We start from the raw sequence: 18,207 nt of genomic DNA on the forward strand, positions 1-18,207 counted from the left end.
TCCAAACAGCACATGCCACCAAATTTGCTGACCTACTTTGAATAGTAAAAAAGTCAATTCTACTATTTACTATTGACTATTCAATCCACTATTCACTGTTTAAATAGTGTTTTATTTTGCCTATAAAGGGGGATGTCCCTTTCATGAGGGCATCACAAATTTTCCTAGTTTCAAATTCCCTATAGTTTCTAGGCTACTTCCTAAGCTTGTAAGCTTTTTCCATTCCAGTTTAAAGCTTTGTATCTACTATTATCTCTTGTAAGTGTTTAAACTTATTATCAGAAGATATATCTATTGTGGTTATTAAAAGTTTTCTTATTTTAAGCATTTACTTCGTTATTATTGTGAACTCACCAAACTTCTCTTTTCTAACGTGCCCCTCATATGATATATGTATATGTTTTTTTTTTTTTTTTTTTTCCTCCAGTTTTTTCGATTCCAACTTTAGTTGCTCATTTGAAGGCCTTCCCGAACTCCGATTGACCTAATTTTGGTGGCATTGGCAAGATATGGAAGTCTATTTTCCAGATCATTTGATCTTTTGAAAAGCAAACGGCCGTATCAAAAGTTATGGCCTCAGGAAGCGAGCTAATGTGCCCAGCATGATTTTCAAGATATCTCAACCGCTTTAACTTCGATTTTGACCAATGAGCAGTCATTTGAAAGGCAATTAGATATTCTTCGCAATGGCATTGGTTTCATCTTGTTTTGATGGTCAGATCAAAATTAGGATATTGGTTGCCTTCGGGAGTTAACTTTAGGTCAAATTTTGTCAAAATCGATAAAAAGCTCCAATGATCTTGGATTTGATGTAAAAACATGGAAAATATCATTTTGGTGGGATTTTGACCAATTTTAATCATCGGTCAACCCTGGGTTGACTAGAGATATTTTGGTCATTTTGACTTAAAATGGCACTTGTGCTCCGATACCCAAATGGATTGAACCACGATGATCTAAATGTTCCCACAGTCCCCTAGTATGAAAATGATATTTTTGGAATTTTCGTAGTCCAACACACAAATTAAGGGTAGACAAAATACAGTATCAACACATTATTCATAGCATAGAAAAAAAATTAGAAATATGAAAGTGATGAGTCAAGTATGTAGTCCAAATTTTATAGAAGAAAAAGAAGGGAAAAAAAACTCATGAACATGTTATTTTATTAGACTCAATTATAGAGTGTTATCTAATTAGTGGAGTTTGCATAGTTGTTAGTATCATACAATACACAATATGTATCGTACTATACATATCGCATCATGTACAAAAAGTTTTGTATCATAAGTGATCATGAATTGCACAATACATAGGTACATATCATATTATTGAATTGTACGTATTGTATGGGTGAATTGTACCTATCATATGATACACAGACATGTGAATTTAAAATTAGTTTTTTTTTTTTTTTTTTAATTATAACTTTACCTGATTTACACAGTTGTTAGACTTTTTTCTTTTAACACAATTATTTGTGGTGTTATTTTATTTACACAAGTTGTTAGACTTCTTCATCCTTTAAACAGCGAAACCAACCAGCCAACTTCCTAATTTCTAAGTTCAACTAAGAACTTACTTTGTGTCCAATGCACTGATGCACTGGACTAAAGCCGTGTCCTCCAGAAATAATTTGATTACAATGTCAATGTACACATTACTTTGATGTTCCAACTTCCAACTGGACGTTCGAATATTGAGCATACAAGCTTTTGCTTGTACAATCTCAAGTAATTTTAAAGTAGTGTATTGTAGACTGAAGTAGCTGCAATATAATTATTATCACAAAGGAACAAGCTTTTCACAGCCACCACTTACCTTAAACTAAGATGGCCAAACATAAGGAAATATATGTGCCTATATCTATAAGTATTTACATAAATAATATAACATACAATTCCCTTATGAAATTCCTTATTCATCAGCAGTAACTTGGCCCGGCTGTGTTATTTTTATGTTCCTCTTTCAAATAGAAGCATTAACTAGACCTACAATCCTCCCCATGATTGAGTACAACAGACCTTCAAAGCTCAACAAAAATAATTTCTCAGTTAATCCCAATGGCCCCAGTTAATCTTCCAAAATCCAACTCTTAAGAATTACTGCCGAAACCAGGACACCATTTTATTCTGGGAGCAACTGCAGCAAAATTTGGGGCCAAAAAGCCTAGATTTATCATCTCGAGATAGCAAATAGCTATATACATGAGGATGCTTGATATTTCAGCCCACATGTCAATGCTGGACCCCATTATTCATCCACTGATTCAACTATATGTATATTACAGTGGGAATTCCTTCTGGAGAACATCTAGGTTTCGAGAATCACAAGCTTCCAGCATGTCATCCCTAGAAGCACAGCTGCAAAGGATAAAACTTTGTGTAAGATGTGGTTAAAACACAAACAGGCAATAAAAAGAGCCCTTTTTTCTTTGAAGTACCTCAGAGAAATTCGCAAATATTGCCATGCATTGTCTGCCTTTGGATTCATAGCAAGTGCCCGGACATAGTAGCGAATGGAGTCCTCATACATTCCCTAGATTACCCAAAAAAAATGTAGATAATTCATTGGTCCAGAAAAATGGTGACCTTAAACCTACTCAACTCAACAAAAGCTCGTCCCCACAAATTCAAGTTGTTCAATCCTTTTCCCAATACAAAATGACTTGGGTAAATAATCATAGATCAATAAGTTTCAAGATTTTAAATTTTGCAAACAAATTTTGCACTTGAAATGTAGAGGGATTTTCCTATAGGGCCAAATTACCAAACAAATAGTTCTTGAATTCTCCTAGCATTGTTTGGACTAGTTATGAATTATAAGTATTCTTAGTACATTCTTTATATATACCACAATAATAGCAACAAAGAGCAGTCCACTGGACTGAAGTCATACGGTGTGCAGGATTTGATAATATAGTTCATGTAAAGTTAAAGACAGCAGTTTTATGTTTATGGCCAAAAAAAAGCTCATTTGATGAAGCTTGCTTAAGGCACACTTTTTTGGCACTTTTTAAAGAAGCACAAAGTACGCCTAGGTGCGCTTTTTAATTTTATTGCCAAAAAATATATGAATACCAAAATCAGTTGTTTGATATTGAAAGAAATGACATAACCCAATGACTCTTAAGGTGTTGTTTATTACACAAACAATTTTTTTTATTTACATGTCTCCAGATATGAACAAGATTCATTTACTATTCCTGAACTTTTTGGCCTCTGATTGTTAGATGTAGGTTGACTCATCCATATATATCATTTGATCATAACTATCATGGTTGTGTATTTTTTATAAAACGCTATGTCTATACTTTCTACAACTAGATTATTATGATATTGTCCATTGATAATTGTTTTCAATTAATTATATAAAATTTGAACTTACAAACATTATACAACTACACTTACCTAACAGGTAAAATATACAAATTTTGAGTTCATAAATATATTTTTTATTATATGTTATGAATATTTCTATTAAAAGTTATTAGATATTATATTTGAGAAAAGTGCGCTTTACTTCAAGCAAGTGCGCTTGCACTTTGCGCTTTGTGGCTAGGCTCCAAGAGGCCCATGCGCTTGACACTTTTACCAACATTGCAAGAAACTAGTTTGAGGAAAACATCAAAGTAACCAAATAGGAAAATTAAACAAAGCCAGTGACTTAATAGTAATTGCTTCTCCACCCTAGGAGTTACTTGATTTTTTTTTTTTTTTTTGATAGATAATAAGAGTTTTATTGATGAAAAGGAACAATGTGTTTACGATTGTAAACTCACTGCTCTTGAAACAAATACAATCTAATCAAAAGGAAAGTCTAATAGAGATAAGGAAATCAGACAAGGAGTTACTTGATAGGTTAGAAGTTACTTGATACAATCAATCAAGTTTTTTTTTGATAGGTTAGAAGTTACTTGATATTATTTGTTTGTTTGGCTTAAATAAAACCAAAAAACAAAAACAAAAACCGCTTCAATATTTATTGGTTCAATATGCTCCCAAAGGTTCTCGGGCTTATTTATTCTTTTAAAATAAATAATATAGCTTTATTTATGAGCATTTTACTAACCAGAAACAGATTTAGAAGAGAAAATCATTTCCCATTAACAAATGCCAAAGATGATGATGAGAGGGAACAACCAAGCATAGAACGAACCTGGTTGGCATAACTGATACCCATGTTTGCCCATGCACGAACATAATTAGGTTTTAGATCTAGTGCCTGGAAACCAGAGACAATGAAAAGATAGTAGTTTTATTTTCAGTAACCAGTGTTCCAGAAAAGAGACAGAAAATAACATCACAGTAGGAACTAAATTAAGACAGGCTAGTTTATCAGTTATGGTTGCTTTGTGGAAGGATGAATATAAAAACTTTGAGCCATCAACTCCTCCTGATGGCCTGCATTTGATTTTGATTATAACTTACAAGGAATCATGAGAATCACCAAACATAATAATTTACAAATTTTGAAAGAAAAAAATATAAGACAGAATGAAATTCAATAAACTGTAAGGTGACCACAATTCCAAAGTGTATTAAAAAAAATTATTAAAAAAGAAAAGAAAAAAAAAGAAACACCCACCCTCCATACTCCAATAAGTATTTCCAATAACATTTTAAAGGCAAGATAGGTGACAGTAGTACACAAAACTATTTAAAGCTAGAAGCACGACATTCATAGTTATAAAAGTCATAGAATGAAGGGAACACCACCAATAACGATATATTTCGTAGTGATATATGTCAAAGACTACTTATGGACCAACAACTACCACACAATAATAATAAGTCACCTAACAAGCATAGTAGTCCAACAACTCTCCAAGGCCTCAGGCCAATCAGCTATAGCTCAAATGACACTTCCCCCATAAGAATAGGGTAGAGGATGAGATTGTGGGTTTTAAGACCCACAAGGTGTCCATGTAACCAGTAGAAAAATGACCCCAAAAACGGCTCTGAGGCCTAACTATGCACCATCTCTACCTGATATCATATAACCAGCCCCAAATATTTGTAACAATATAGAAAGATCCTTGTTGAACCTCCTAATCATACCTTGCAACCATTAAAAACGTTATCATCAAGAGGCAATAGAGAGGCACTGCTCCTTAAATCGTTATCAAAAGACCCCATACGCGCATGCAAAGACACAAATATGCTCTGGCACCTCTTGTAACACTTAGAGCAAAGACATAAACAGTGCAGAAGTCTTTACAAATTAAATCATCCTATCATCAATATTCTTCATAGGGGAAAAGGAAATCATAAATCATGCAGATAAACTTGTTGTAAGTACTATAATGGACAGTATGATGTAAAATCTAGAGGGTCATTTTCACTAGAAAATAAGGTGCATATGGTAAAAGGAAAGAAATCTAGCTGGCCCTTAACTGTTGGTGACTTCTGCCCACCAATCCCACAGTCCCCATACATGAACTGACCAGGTAGAAAAAACTAATAGAAGGAATTAAAAGGCACAACACAAGGCCTCACACCCCTGTATCATTCATATTTTATGTTCTTTATATATATAAGAATGCAATCCAGGAAAATAGAGCACAAAAAGATTGTCCTAATCTTGCTGGAGAGATGCTCCACAACTTCAAAAGTACAATCGTTTTATCAATTCTTTCCCAATTTGCTCATTAACTCCATATATGTCTGATGTGGGAGACGCAAGAAGATTTTTATTTAATATTATTTATGTTTGCAAGTCAATTGTATTTTTCATGTTTTAGGTCCTAGTAGTTTATTAGGCTATTAATATTTTAATTTGAAAGCAAGGTTATTTTCGTAATAAGGCAATTAGGGTTTCCTAATCAATTAGAACTAGGGTTTAGCAATCCTTAATAAGCAACCTATTGTACTCCTTGAGAAAGTAGTTGATATTTTGATGAATGAAAACAATGGCCATTTGGTCTTTCCTTGGTCTGATGCTGACTCCAGGTCCACCCTAAGTACTGATTCCTAGTGATTTTCCCGCTTGGTACTGACTCCAAGCCAGTCCTAGGTGCTGACTCCTAGGTCATATCTCTTTATTTTATTGTTTCAATTTTGTTCTGGTTGTCTTACGTCAATGTCTGATCATATATGCATTACAAATTCCAAAAAAGGAGGAGGATTACTCCATTCATTACAATAATCTATAACAATTCAAATTAAGTACAATATCAAGCCTTGATAAATATTTTCTTGTCAGTTGAATTGACTTATAAGGGAGCATCAAGAAAATTTGTGTATTTTTTCAAGACATTGGAAGGCCTATTTTTTAATATAGCATCTGAATGACTATTTCAATTCCTTAGCACCCGTTAATAAAAGATTAATATCTCAACAAATTGACTCTTTAGTGATAATGATATGTAAAAGTCTCCGGCTATCAAGCACAACTGCATATCTTTGAGTTTTGAGAGGGGCCACTCCATTCAAAAAAACAAAAATGCTGAAGGGTGGACCACAGCCAAGTCACCCATCCAGAACCCTATTTAAGAGAGTCAAGTACTAAGTAATGACCCTCATTAATCATAGTGACAAACATTAAATCATGATGTCAAAACCGTTAACTTTAAAGTCAACATACAGCAAAACAACATAATTCAAACTTCACAGGACATCCAGATTAACCCTAAGTGTCTAAATGGAATAATAACATATAAATTACCTGTTGATAAGCAAATATTGCATCAGCACTGTGGACACTGTTTGCTTGTGTTGCACCAAGCTTGTTCCACAGAGAGTAATCATGTGGCTTGAGTTTCAAAGCTGTCTGAAAAGATTCAATGGCTTTATCATACTCCCTGGTCAAATTGTATAGGACACCAAGCACTATGTGCACATCAGCATCATCAGGTGACATTTGAGCAGCTTCATTGAATAATCTAGCAACCTGCATGCCACAAAAATAATTTTAATCTGCACCCCAAAAGAGAAGCTCTAAATAAAAACCCAGAGGATTTAATTACAAAATTTAATGTGTATGCCCACCAAAAAATAATACATTTTTTACATACAAATGAATCTTCTGCAGCCACAAACAGTCAGTCATGTTAATTGCTGCACCTTGTGAAACAAAAAAAAAAAAAAAAAAAAAAAAGGAAGCAAATGTATTGTCTGGAAGTTTACCTACCTATCGTCATGTTCTTAAATACCATCAACAAACTCATTTAGTTGTGATGATCACCTAAAGGAACTCCTCCCATATAAATCAAATTTTGATTTCTCATAGGCTAGCTGGCAGCAACATCCAACTTAATTGGATGCAGCCCCATTTCTAAGATAATTTAGAAATCGAGTCATGGAGCCACCAAAATGGTTACCATTGAACATTGTGGAGTTTACCAACACAGGACGTGATGTAAGAACAAAACCAAAATTATTTTAGATTTTATATTTTCAGATTTTTGTATTTATCTCATAGGAAATTGGATAATTGTAGACTTTTATTTGGATAGGGATTAGTTTTTTTTTGATAAGTAATAAAAATATATTAAAAAGAAAAAGGGTGTCACCTGAGTATACATGAAGTATACATCAGGGACCAAAAACAAATCAAATGCATAAAGTACAAAAGTCCATGAAACCATGGATTGAAGAAAAAGAATGAAAGCCTAACACTGCAACCCAATCCAGAAGACTCTAAAGGAAAAAGAGTTTAAGATCTGAAACTGATCTCTCTAAATCCTCAAAATGCCGGTTATTCCTCTCCTGCCAAATGCACCACATCAAACAATGGGCACAGCCATCCAAATAGCAGCATTCCAATGCCTCCCAAACTTTCTTTGCCAACAAGCCAACAGCTCCACCATCGTTTTTGGCATAACCCAGTGAATGCCAACCAAAGTAAACACCATAGACCACAAATCAAAAGCAAGAGGGCAATGGATAAGGAGGTGGTTTACTGATTCCCCATTTCTTTTACACATACAACACCAATCCAAAATCAAAATCTTCCATTTCCTAAGATTATTAGTATTTGAGTTCAGTTAGGATTAGTTTTCATTAGTTGTCATCTTTTTATCTCTTCATTTCCTGGAATCTCTAGCTCTATTAAAGAGCCTGGTTTATTTGTATTTTAGAATAGACGATTGATTGATTGATTGATGATAGTCAGATTGGAGATTTTCTAATAGTTGGGTGCTAATTCCTGAAACCTTAAGTGCTGATGGCTAAGATTTGCTTAGTGCTGATTCCAAGCGACCCCTAAGTGCTGATTCTTAAGATTTTCTTTACTGTTCTTGTACTTATTTTGTCTTGCATCAACATGCCCCATCTGTCTCATCTGCCTCACTCCCTCTCAGTATGTATTAACATCTGAGGTTACTATATAAAGTGCTGAATATACAAGTCATTATTGTTTCCCTAATTAAATTTGAAACCTAAATTTCTTATTCAACCTCTGCTTTATTAACTAAAAATATTAAAGGAGAAGAAAGAATGATATGATTGATATTGGACTACTAATAAATCAAAATAACATCAGCACACATGGATGCATGAATCATCATAGGATGGAATACAAGAAATTCATTTGTTCTTATGTTATGGTGTGCCAAAATTTATACAAACACTGATGCCAGAATATTAAAAAGTACATTGCATCATCCTATGAACTTTACCATGTAACAAGTTCAAAATTCCCCCACAAAACAACAGCTGAAAGGGGCACACAAACACACACACACACACACACAAGTTCAGAGTTCCACACAAAGTAGCTTCTAAAGCATAACTTACTAAAGAGGGTAAGAAAAGCTTTAGTGGAAACACACACAAACACAGAATTATGAAAAATGACACTTACATCAGCATAATATAAAGAATCAGACAGCTCTGGAGAGGCAAGTGTCCCATACTTTGGGTGATGACGTAACCATCCATATAAATATTTTAATGCAGCTGCCTGCTCAAGTTCTGCATATGTGAAACAAATATTAAGCTTTTTGGTCTTCCATCATTACTAGATAGTTTCAACTATTTTTCCCCCATAACACTAAAAATAAAAGGTTCCTAACACTAAATTATTCCAAGAAAATTGTCAAAGGTAAGGTACAGCAAACAACCACTTACCATTTGTATGACTCACACCAAGAGCTAGAAGCACTTCCAGATTTGTAGAATCTGCCTCCTGTGCCCGCAACATGGCTGCAATAGCCTGCATGAATTTAAGTTCAGGCTGTTCAGCTTTATGCACATAATTGAGCAAAACACTGAAAGTAGAAAACTAAAAAAAATCAAATCAAATTCAGTAAAAACTATAAAAACTAAAATCCAATTCGGTAAAAACTACAAAAATTAAAATCAAATTCAGCCAGAAATCCTCAATTACAAATTTTCATATCATTTCCAGACATTTATTTTATTCAAAAGATGGTCATTAATCCAATTAGACAAGCATTCAGCTACCAATATAAGGAAAAATACAAATTTTAAGTTCATAGGGAAAAAAATTGTTGAGGAGATTCTTATCCAAAGCATGTTGAAGAGGACTTATTATTAACACTTGAGCACACAAAGAGGATAAAGGAAGCCTAGACATCCATAAGTTAGCTTTTGGGATCAATCCTGGATTCTTTTTAGTGGTTTTTGTTTTAAACCTTAATATGTTTGCCTTTTTTTATTTTAAAGTTTTTGTGTAATAAGTCATGTGACTTTCAAATGAGTCATTTCATCACTGATAAGTCATGTAACTTTTTAACGAGTCATATGACCATTCTAGGACAGATCTATGACACACAGGATGTGTGCTGCCTAAAACAAAGAATACAAATCAGAGAGACAAAGAAATAGAAAAATTACAAAAAAAAACATTGAAGGAATGCCATCCTGGGCCCTCAAACATCATACAAGGAGATTACAAAGTTAGGTAAAGAAATCATAAATGTACAAATATACATGCTAGGAAGGGAAATGAAAGAGATGATCATAGAAGGCTAGGCAGTATAATAAAACAATAGACTCCAATCTTGTTGTATTGTAATACAAATATGCAGAACCTAAATAACTGAATGATTCAACATCAAGAAGTCGCATAACCTGTTGATCATCATCATTCTCTGCATGTGCTATTCCAAGCAGCCTCCAACCTTCAGCATTGTCAGGGTTTTTCAACACTTCAGCCTCTAATGCAAGCACTGCTTCACTCAGTAGGCCTTTGCGGAACAGCTCCTGGCCTTCTTTCAGGGGATTTGGGTGACCAACATAAGGATTCATATCAGAAAAGACATATACTCCCCTTGAAGTGTCAGACCGCTGCCTGGCAGTTACTTGCTCATTTAAGAACCTACATTTCCATGGCAGAAGCAATGAATTTATATCGTGGCATGGCACAATTTGGCATCATTTTTAACAATCACAGGATTGCTGATGAATAAGTACAAATTTATGTCAAGTTCAAAGGAAAGAAGAAAACAAAACGAAAGCAACAAGCATGCACAAGATGCAGTATCTTAAGCACCTATGTAGGTTATGATAACCATGAAAACACAAGGGAAAAAGGGAAAAATATAAAGAAGAATAAGTTTACAAATAAAATCAACAAGTTCATTACTTATCAAAAGAAAAGGTCTAACTCAACTCAGCATGCATCAGATAACAGAAAAGGACACTCATTATTAGTTATACATAGACTGGTATCTCTCCCATGCTTGACAAAAGCAACTAAACAATAATAGATGAGGGAGGACCTACACTAACAACCTAAAAAATTGAGAAAAAACATTACAACCAGTTCTTGCAAAAGAATTCTACCCCAATTACAAAGGGATATTTGATAATTGTTCAACATTTCTATTTATTCTAGAAGGTCAATTGGACTTACTCATCATATGCATTTGCCCAATTATCTGTAGAATTCTCCCCCAAAGCCCCCTCACCAACCTGACGCCCGAATTCATCCGCCCAGTCATGGACATGCAACTTAGAGAACTCATTCACCCACTGATCATCAACTGGCCCATGTTGCTCTCGTTCAGTAGTAAACTCATTCACCCATTGATCAGGACCATGAGAAAGCTGAAAAGTGCTTAGAATCAGGTAACAGAGACCGGAGACAAACTCATCACTTATAAATATAATCTGAAGTAAGAACATGTGAGGTTTTTGTTAAAACTAATTATAAGTTGAGCATTTAGATTAAACGCTTATTTAGAAGCCCATGTGAACAAAACCTATTTGTTTTGCATACATCCCCTGAGGTAGGGTCCTCTATGAAAACTACCAAAAAGTTGGACTCCAGAAGTCCTTGTTTCCATCTTAGGATGTCCCAAATTATCAAAAGTTAAAAAAAACAACCATCTTTTTTTTTTCTATACTTTTGCGCAGGGGCGGAGCTAGGATTTTTTGTTTGGGGGGGCCAAAATTTTGTTACTAATATATTAGTCTCAAGTCAAGATAAACCATCACACTCAGGCATAAACGCACATACATAAATATAAACATTAATATTTTGATACTAGAGTAGGTCATAATTTATAAATATATTGTATATAAAATTAATGACTTTCACATCTGTATATTCGCAAGATAATTTTTTAGAGAAATTTATCATCTTTTAAACTTTAATACTATACAAATGCTGTCTAGTTTGATATTAAACATGTACAAAAAAACGAATTAGAGAAAACAAAAACTACCTTGTCTCTATAACTATTAGATCAATTGAAAATTTCTATTGATTTTTAAGAGTATCATTGAACTAACTCAAACATTTTTTTGGGGGGGGGGGGGGGGGGGGGGGGGGCGCAACTTCTATTTTTTAGCTAAATATTTAAATTTCTATTTAAACATTTGCTGTAGCTCCGCCCCTGCTTTTGCGTGATATGCTATTTTTTAATGAACAGAAAAATTTATTGAAACAAAAAACCAAATCCAGTGCACTTGAAGTACACAGGAGAAATGCCTAGAAAGAAAACGAAAAACAAAAACAAAAAACTATGATCTATGACTACTAATAGATGAATTCCTCAAAGGAAAAAGTGAGATCTCCAATGGCCCTTGCACAATCAAACAAGGATCTAAGGAATAGAGGTTGCAAGTTGCAACTAAAGCAAGGGAAATTTTTCCCCTCAAACATTCTAGATTTTTGCCTCTAAATGCACCACATCAAGCAGAGCAGGACGGATTTCCATACTGTTAGGATATTCTCCTTTCTTTCAAATGAATAAAAATTTAGGACATGACTCAAATGGAATTTTATGGAGGGCAGGCATCCTAATTATATCCTTTAAAGTGAACTATCATTTTGGGTCAGAGGGCATTATACTTGGAAAAAAAAAAAAAAAAACACTTGAAATTAATTGCATGAATTCCTCCCCCCCCCCCCCCCCCCCACCCCCTCCTTAAAAAAAAAGAACTCGAAATGAGGTTGAGATATAGTTTCATCGAGAATGAAATCATTTGCCTGTCTCCGCACATCAAAATATGATTGTTATCTCATGCATCTTTGACATTTTTATTCTAGAATATGACTCTTAAATGTTTTGGTTTCCTAACATGAACTGCACTTTTTCACTTTGTTATTTTGGTTTTCATCATGTACCCCAATTGACTGTTTTGTATAAGATTCTTCTTCAAAAATAATGGCAAAGGACATACTTATGGAAATCTGTCTATGAATTTTGTGGTGGGTTTTAGGAATGGAGAGTATGATTATAGGGTTTGTTACGGTGAGGGAAAGGCTTTAGGCTTTGTAATTTGAATTTGGTTTGGAAAAAAATATGGTTTATAGGGCAAAGAGGGGGCAGAAACAAAGAATGTTAGGTTGCAGGAGTTTGCCGACAATGGCTTTTTGAAGGGTTTTTCCAACTTGCAGTCTGATGAATTAGTCGAGCTTTTTGTATTGGTATGGACAATAAATGGCTAAAGCTTGGATAATTTTGGGGCTTTTAGGGTTTCTAGGTTGTGAAGGAAGGGGTATGTACAAGGGTTGTAAAATGAGAGGAAAGTTTAGAGGCTCTCAAGTTGAAAACTCTACCTATGTGCAATGAGGTGTTGGGCAACATAGGTCAGCATCTGTTTGGGATGTTATTTCACAGTTTATTATGTGGAACATATGGCGAGAATGGAACAACAGAATATTCGAAGTGGAGGAGCATTCTACGCATTGTGGCACATTGGCCTTGTGTGTGTGTGTGTTTGATCGGTAAATAAAAACTTTATTGAAAATAAGAGTAAAAACAAGAAAATAAGCAAATTACTTGGTACACTGTGTGTGTCCTAGGGGGCTAGCATGTTTTCTTCTATCTAATAAATATGATCTTTACCTATCAAAAAAAAAAAAAAAAAAAAAGGAAATATATATATATATATATATATATATATAGCCTCCTTATACTAATTGCATGAAGACTTCTAAATTGATGGTAAACTAAAGACTTAATAATAATAACTTGGACTCAAGGAAGATGAAGAAAATAAAAGGCACTTAGAAACTCCTTGACAAGACTCATTTACCAAAATATCCATAATTCACAAGAGTTTCAAAATTTTACATATCTACCCATCATTACAAAAATAACCTTAAATTGGGCCACAACTTATGAAATAAAAACTCAGTATAAATTGTTTTAACCCTACAGTATGACTCAAGCCATTGAATCATGCAAGTCTCACATCCATCATACATTTGCATGAGGGCACCACATAGAAACTTTTTTTTTATAAATAAATATTTCATTTAAAAAAACACAAAGGGCAACCCATGTACACGGGATGTGTACAAAAGCACACCAACATTAAGCACAACACAAACAAATCCAAGCATCTCAAACATATTAGAAAAAGAAAATAAAGAGGAAGCACTCATCCACTCAAATATAGATTTGAGTAAGAAAAGCTTAACATCTTGAATGGATTTTTTGCATCCTTCAAAGGTCCTAGGATCCTAGCATTTCTCTCACACAGAAACTCTATATTACCCGAATTGAGACACAGGTACAAAGAGTGGCGAAATCTCTTTGCATTGATGCTTCAGCTAAATTACAAATTCCATTAAAAAAATTACTTGCAAATATAAGATGAAGAATAATAAGAATTTTTACTTCTATGATCATTTTGTATAATCATAAAACACAAAAGTTGTGTGTGTGTGTGTGTTGTGTGTTTGTTGTTATATATATGCATGTTTTTGCATATAAACATATCCTTGTATGCATGCATACATCTGCACACACATACATGTAGGTACAATCGTACTTGTAAACGAACATGGGCAAATCAATCATGTTATATATAAGTTTACTGCATTAACCAAATCTATACATGACCGATCACATACAAATTCGTCAGCCCAAGCAGGACTCCTGTTGTACTGATGTTGATATTCTGATGCCCAATCCCCAGCTGCAGGTAATGCTGTCTGCTTGACTTGATTATCGTCAATAATAAGTTCACCACGACTCATCTTTGATACAAACTGCAGAAACTTTGAGTTCTGCATGTCACAAAACGACAGATATTTAGATATATGTGAAAGAAATTTATGTGAAACATAAATCATGATAGAGCATATTAACCTGAAACTTTGGGTCATCATTTTGAGCTAACGTATTTGCAAGCATGCGAGTCTGCTCCATTGCAGCTAAGCTTGAGATATTAGAACCTCTCATTTGATCTACTGAAGTCAACTGAGACTGTACCAGTAACACCCAAAAAAAGGTATCAATGAAATGTCTTATAATATCATACGGCAAAGTAGAAAAGGATTACATTTTGTCATCAGCTCCAAGAAAAAGGTAGTAATGCATTGTCATATGATACATACAGTGAATGGCAAAGGAAAAAGTATGGCTCCAAACTGGTTTGCAGTTATCTTGCTCCAACCCATGATGTGAGAATTAAAGAGACCATCCAATTGTAGTTTTAGTCACATGAATTTTTTAATGAGTCATGTGTCTTGTTTAAATAATATACATGAATAGTCTTATAAATCACCATATAATGGATTGAAAAAGATAGTTCCACACCAGTCTAGAGCCAATTTTGTCCAAGCATTTTTTAATAAATTTCCAATCTGAAGATATTGAATACTTTGCCTGTCATCAGAGTTTGTTTGAAATTCTTTGGCAAAATGGATACTTTTTAAATATTTCTTATGGGTAGCCTCATTTTTTTTAATAATAAATTCTTATGGGTAGTCTAGACATCACAATAATAATACCGGTTATAGTATTATATTTGGCAACTTAAGTTTTATAAATATGGTCAATTGATCCTAGCAAACCTTTGACTGGGGTCTTACTGAGCTTTAACTAGTTGCATAGCTACTTAACCAGAAGTTTTACTGTGTTCAGGGTATGAAAAAACATCACATAGGTACTAGGTTTAAAGGCAAAAAAATTCATTGCCTGTTCAAATTCAGAGGCCCAGCCATTGGCACCGTGTTGTTGCTCAAATTCAGAGGCCCAGCCATTGGCACCATGTACCATCCTCTGCTGGTTAAACTCAGACACCCATCCATCTGCAGCATGAAAACCAGGTTTCAGAGTACCTTGGGACTCATTCCAATAATCCTCTAGTTCCCTAAATCTCCCTGGCAGAGGTCCCTTGGCGCGAGCATCACCATCAATATCTAAAGAACACAAAAGAGCATTCACCTGGAAAAATAAAAATCAACCAAATAAGTATGTATCTGGCAAATGAACAGCAAGGAAAGTCATGATAAGCAGCGAAAGATTCAAGTATATATTCCTTATGCAGATCCCACAAGACATATTTGCTATCCTTTTCAAGTTAAATAATAAACAGCAGCAGCAGCAGCAGCAGCAAGAGTTCTTATATTCCACTCACCAGGAAGATCTTCTCAAACTTTAAAAAGCAAAAATTCTATTCTTTTTTTAATAAGCAATAGCTCCATTTCAACGATAAAAAATAAAAAAAAAAAGGGCACACCCTAGTACACAGGAAGTATACAAGGAAGGGCCAAAACAAAAGAAATAAATAATCTAAAAATTCAGATTATCCAAGAACTCTAGGTACTTCAACTTCATCAAATGGAACTCCACTCCTTCCCTTTGAGCAGCAAGCATCTCTCTCTCTTCTCTCTAAATGCACCATATTAAGTACAATGGAATAGCTCTCCATACCTCCCCAAGGAAATTAATGGATATATGGTGAAATCAGGCTCACAATACCACAAGGTTAGAGTAATAGAAGGGGGGGTAGAGAAAATGACCAAAGAAGACCTGAAACTCATGTAGTAATAGAATTAGAAAAAACCAAGTGAAGTTCCAAACCTGTGCATTAATAAAATCTTCACTTTTATCTGCAAAAATGTGGCGAGCCATTATGCTGCTACGATCACGTATACATTGTTTGTCACCTTCAGACAAGCCTAACACTGGAAGTGGAGTGGCACGAAAGGGAACTCCACCACGGCTACTATCAACAAAGGAGTGCAAAAGGCTTGACAACATTCTTTGGGGTGGCCCTGCAATAGAGTTAGGAGAAAAACAATTTCATAAAAGTAAGTAGAAGATTTCCTCCATTTTGTCTGTGCAGGAGAGGAGGTCATCACTAGTATAGGTGCTTTGGTGAAAGACAAAACATTTTTATTCAATAAAAAAGAAAATGCATCCATTTAAAACTTCCTTTTTCTACCTTCCAATAACGGCAAATCTCTCTCCCTCAATCCTTATTGATTAATTCTCCATTCGGTCTATAAACATGAAACTCATCTTACTTTCGAAAAGAGGCATGCATAAGCTGAGAATAGTCCTCGATAGAAGGACCAGAACTATTTAAACATGGAAAATGCGAAAGGTATTACAAGTGTTACTGACAAATAGATGTGGGATTGGTACCGCCTCTAATAAATGAGTGTTTGAAATTGAAATATACTTAATTGTGATTGGGAGAAAGTGAAACACAGCAGTTTGTAAAGACGTATGCACTGCACTGCACTGCAGGCATCAGTCTTTTAAACATTTAATTAAAAAACATTAGTTTCATTTGTAAGTCGTGAATTCTTAATCTGATCAGTAAATGGTGTTTAATTGAACATGTAAGTAAAACAATTAGAAGAAGAAGTAAGGAAAAAAGGGGAAGGAGGAAGAAATAGAATTACCATCGAGAATTGGTTGTTGAGGGTGAGGGTGAGGATGAGTATCATAGATATGATCCAATTGAGGAGGAGGATGGTGTATATCATTCCAGGCGGCGTCAAGTTCAGTCTGACCTCCTCCTCCTCCTCCTCCTGAACCGTGAAAGCCGCGAAGAAAGTCGGAGTGTTGAGGGGCGTTGGGGTCCACAAATGGCTGATCAAGGCCTCCCAGATGGTCATTGGTCTCTGTGTAAATTTGCCTCTCGGAACTGGGGGTTATGGATGTAGGAATCTCCTTATTTTCCTATTAACAAACAAACAAAAATTTGAGTTTTTATAAAAATAAATAAATAAATAAGAAGAGAAAAAGAGAAAGAAGACCTGAATCTTAGAAGAAGAGCCAATAAGAGTGTTGGCGAGAGCAGCAAGAGGATTAGAAGACGAAGAAGAAGAGCCTGGAACCGCACAAGCAGCTCCACCGGTTACAAGATCACGCATATCCATAACTCAACTCTCTCCGATTATTATTATTAGTCTCCTCCTTCTTCTTCTTTCTCAATTCTGTTCACCTTAATTAATTTGCTTTGTTTTCTGTGTGCCTTTTATATGAGAAGGTAGGAAGGTTCCCATAGTCTTTTTTATTTTTTTTTTAATATATATTTAAATATTATCTCTAATTCAATGAATTGGGAATGACCAAATAATGGGAACGCAAACCAATTTTGTTTTTATTTTTAGGATAAGCCAACCCATCTTATCTTTTTCTTTTTTCTTTTTTTAGAATATCATCTTCATTCATTCATAAAAATGAAATAAATAAATAAAATACACCATTATGATTTTTTTTTTTTATTAAGAGTATTCTCACCTTAGGTTCTGTAAATTTTAGCCAAATTTAAACTAAAATATTCTATTTATTTTAGTTACACCACTTTTCAAAATTTTTTTTTTTTTGAAACCTTCAAAATTTAAATATACTTTATCTCGTATTTCTTGAAAAAAGACGATTACTTATTATCAAATTAAATTATTCATAAAAAAAATTATATTCTCTTTTTTTTTTTTTTTTAGTAGAAAATAGAGAGAGAAAGTTTGAATTAAAAAAAAAAAAAAAAAAAAAAAAAAAAAAGAGACGAAAATTTAATAATTTAGAAAACAAAATAGTGA

At 34.2% G+C, this 18,207-nt stretch overlaps 1 protein-coding gene across 1 annotated transcript; it reads right to left on the reverse strand.

The window, feature by feature from the left end:
- Positions 1-1,752: 1,752 nt before the first annotated feature.
- LOC126694056 (peroxisome biogenesis protein 5) lies at positions 1,753-17,600 on the reverse strand. The gene is made up of 14 exons (XM_050390076.1): positions 17,422-17,600; positions 17,065-17,344; positions 16,235-16,428; positions 15,347-15,595; positions 14,516-14,632; positions 14,278-14,433; positions 10,822-11,015; positions 10,038-10,284; positions 9,072-9,156; positions 8,806-8,915; positions 6,667-6,891; positions 4,159-4,224; positions 2,444-2,538; positions 1,753-2,363 (listed from the first exon to the last, which is right to left on the reverse strand). The coding sequence occupies exons 1-14, from the start codon at positions 17,542-17,544 to the stop codon at positions 2,285-2,287; spliced, it is 2,220 nt and encodes a 739-aa protein (XP_050246033.1). The 5' UTR covers positions 17,545-17,600; the 3' UTR covers positions 1,753-2,284.
- Positions 17,601-18,207: the final 607 nt, after the last annotated feature.

The sequence above is a fragment of the Quercus robur genome, chromosome 8 (genome assembly GCF_932294415.1).
Source record: "Quercus robur chromosome 8, dhQueRobu3.1, whole genome shotgun sequence".
Classification (NCBI taxonomy): Eukaryota; Viridiplantae; Streptophyta; class Magnoliopsida; order Fagales; family Fagaceae; genus Quercus; species Quercus robur.

Coding starts and splice junctions, on each gene's coding strand:
- LOC126694056 (XM_050390076.1), bottom strand. CDS start 17,544: ATGGATATGCGTGATCTTGTAACCGGTGGAGCTGCTTGTGCGGTTCCA. Junction 14,633..15,346: donor GGGCCTCTGAATTTGAACAG/GCAATGAATTTT, acceptor TTACTGGTACAG/TCTCAGTTGACTTCAGTAGA. Junction 2,364..2,443: donor TATTTGCGAATTTCTCTGAG/GTACTTCAAAGA, acceptor TATCCTTTGCAG/CTGTGCTTCTAGGGATGACA.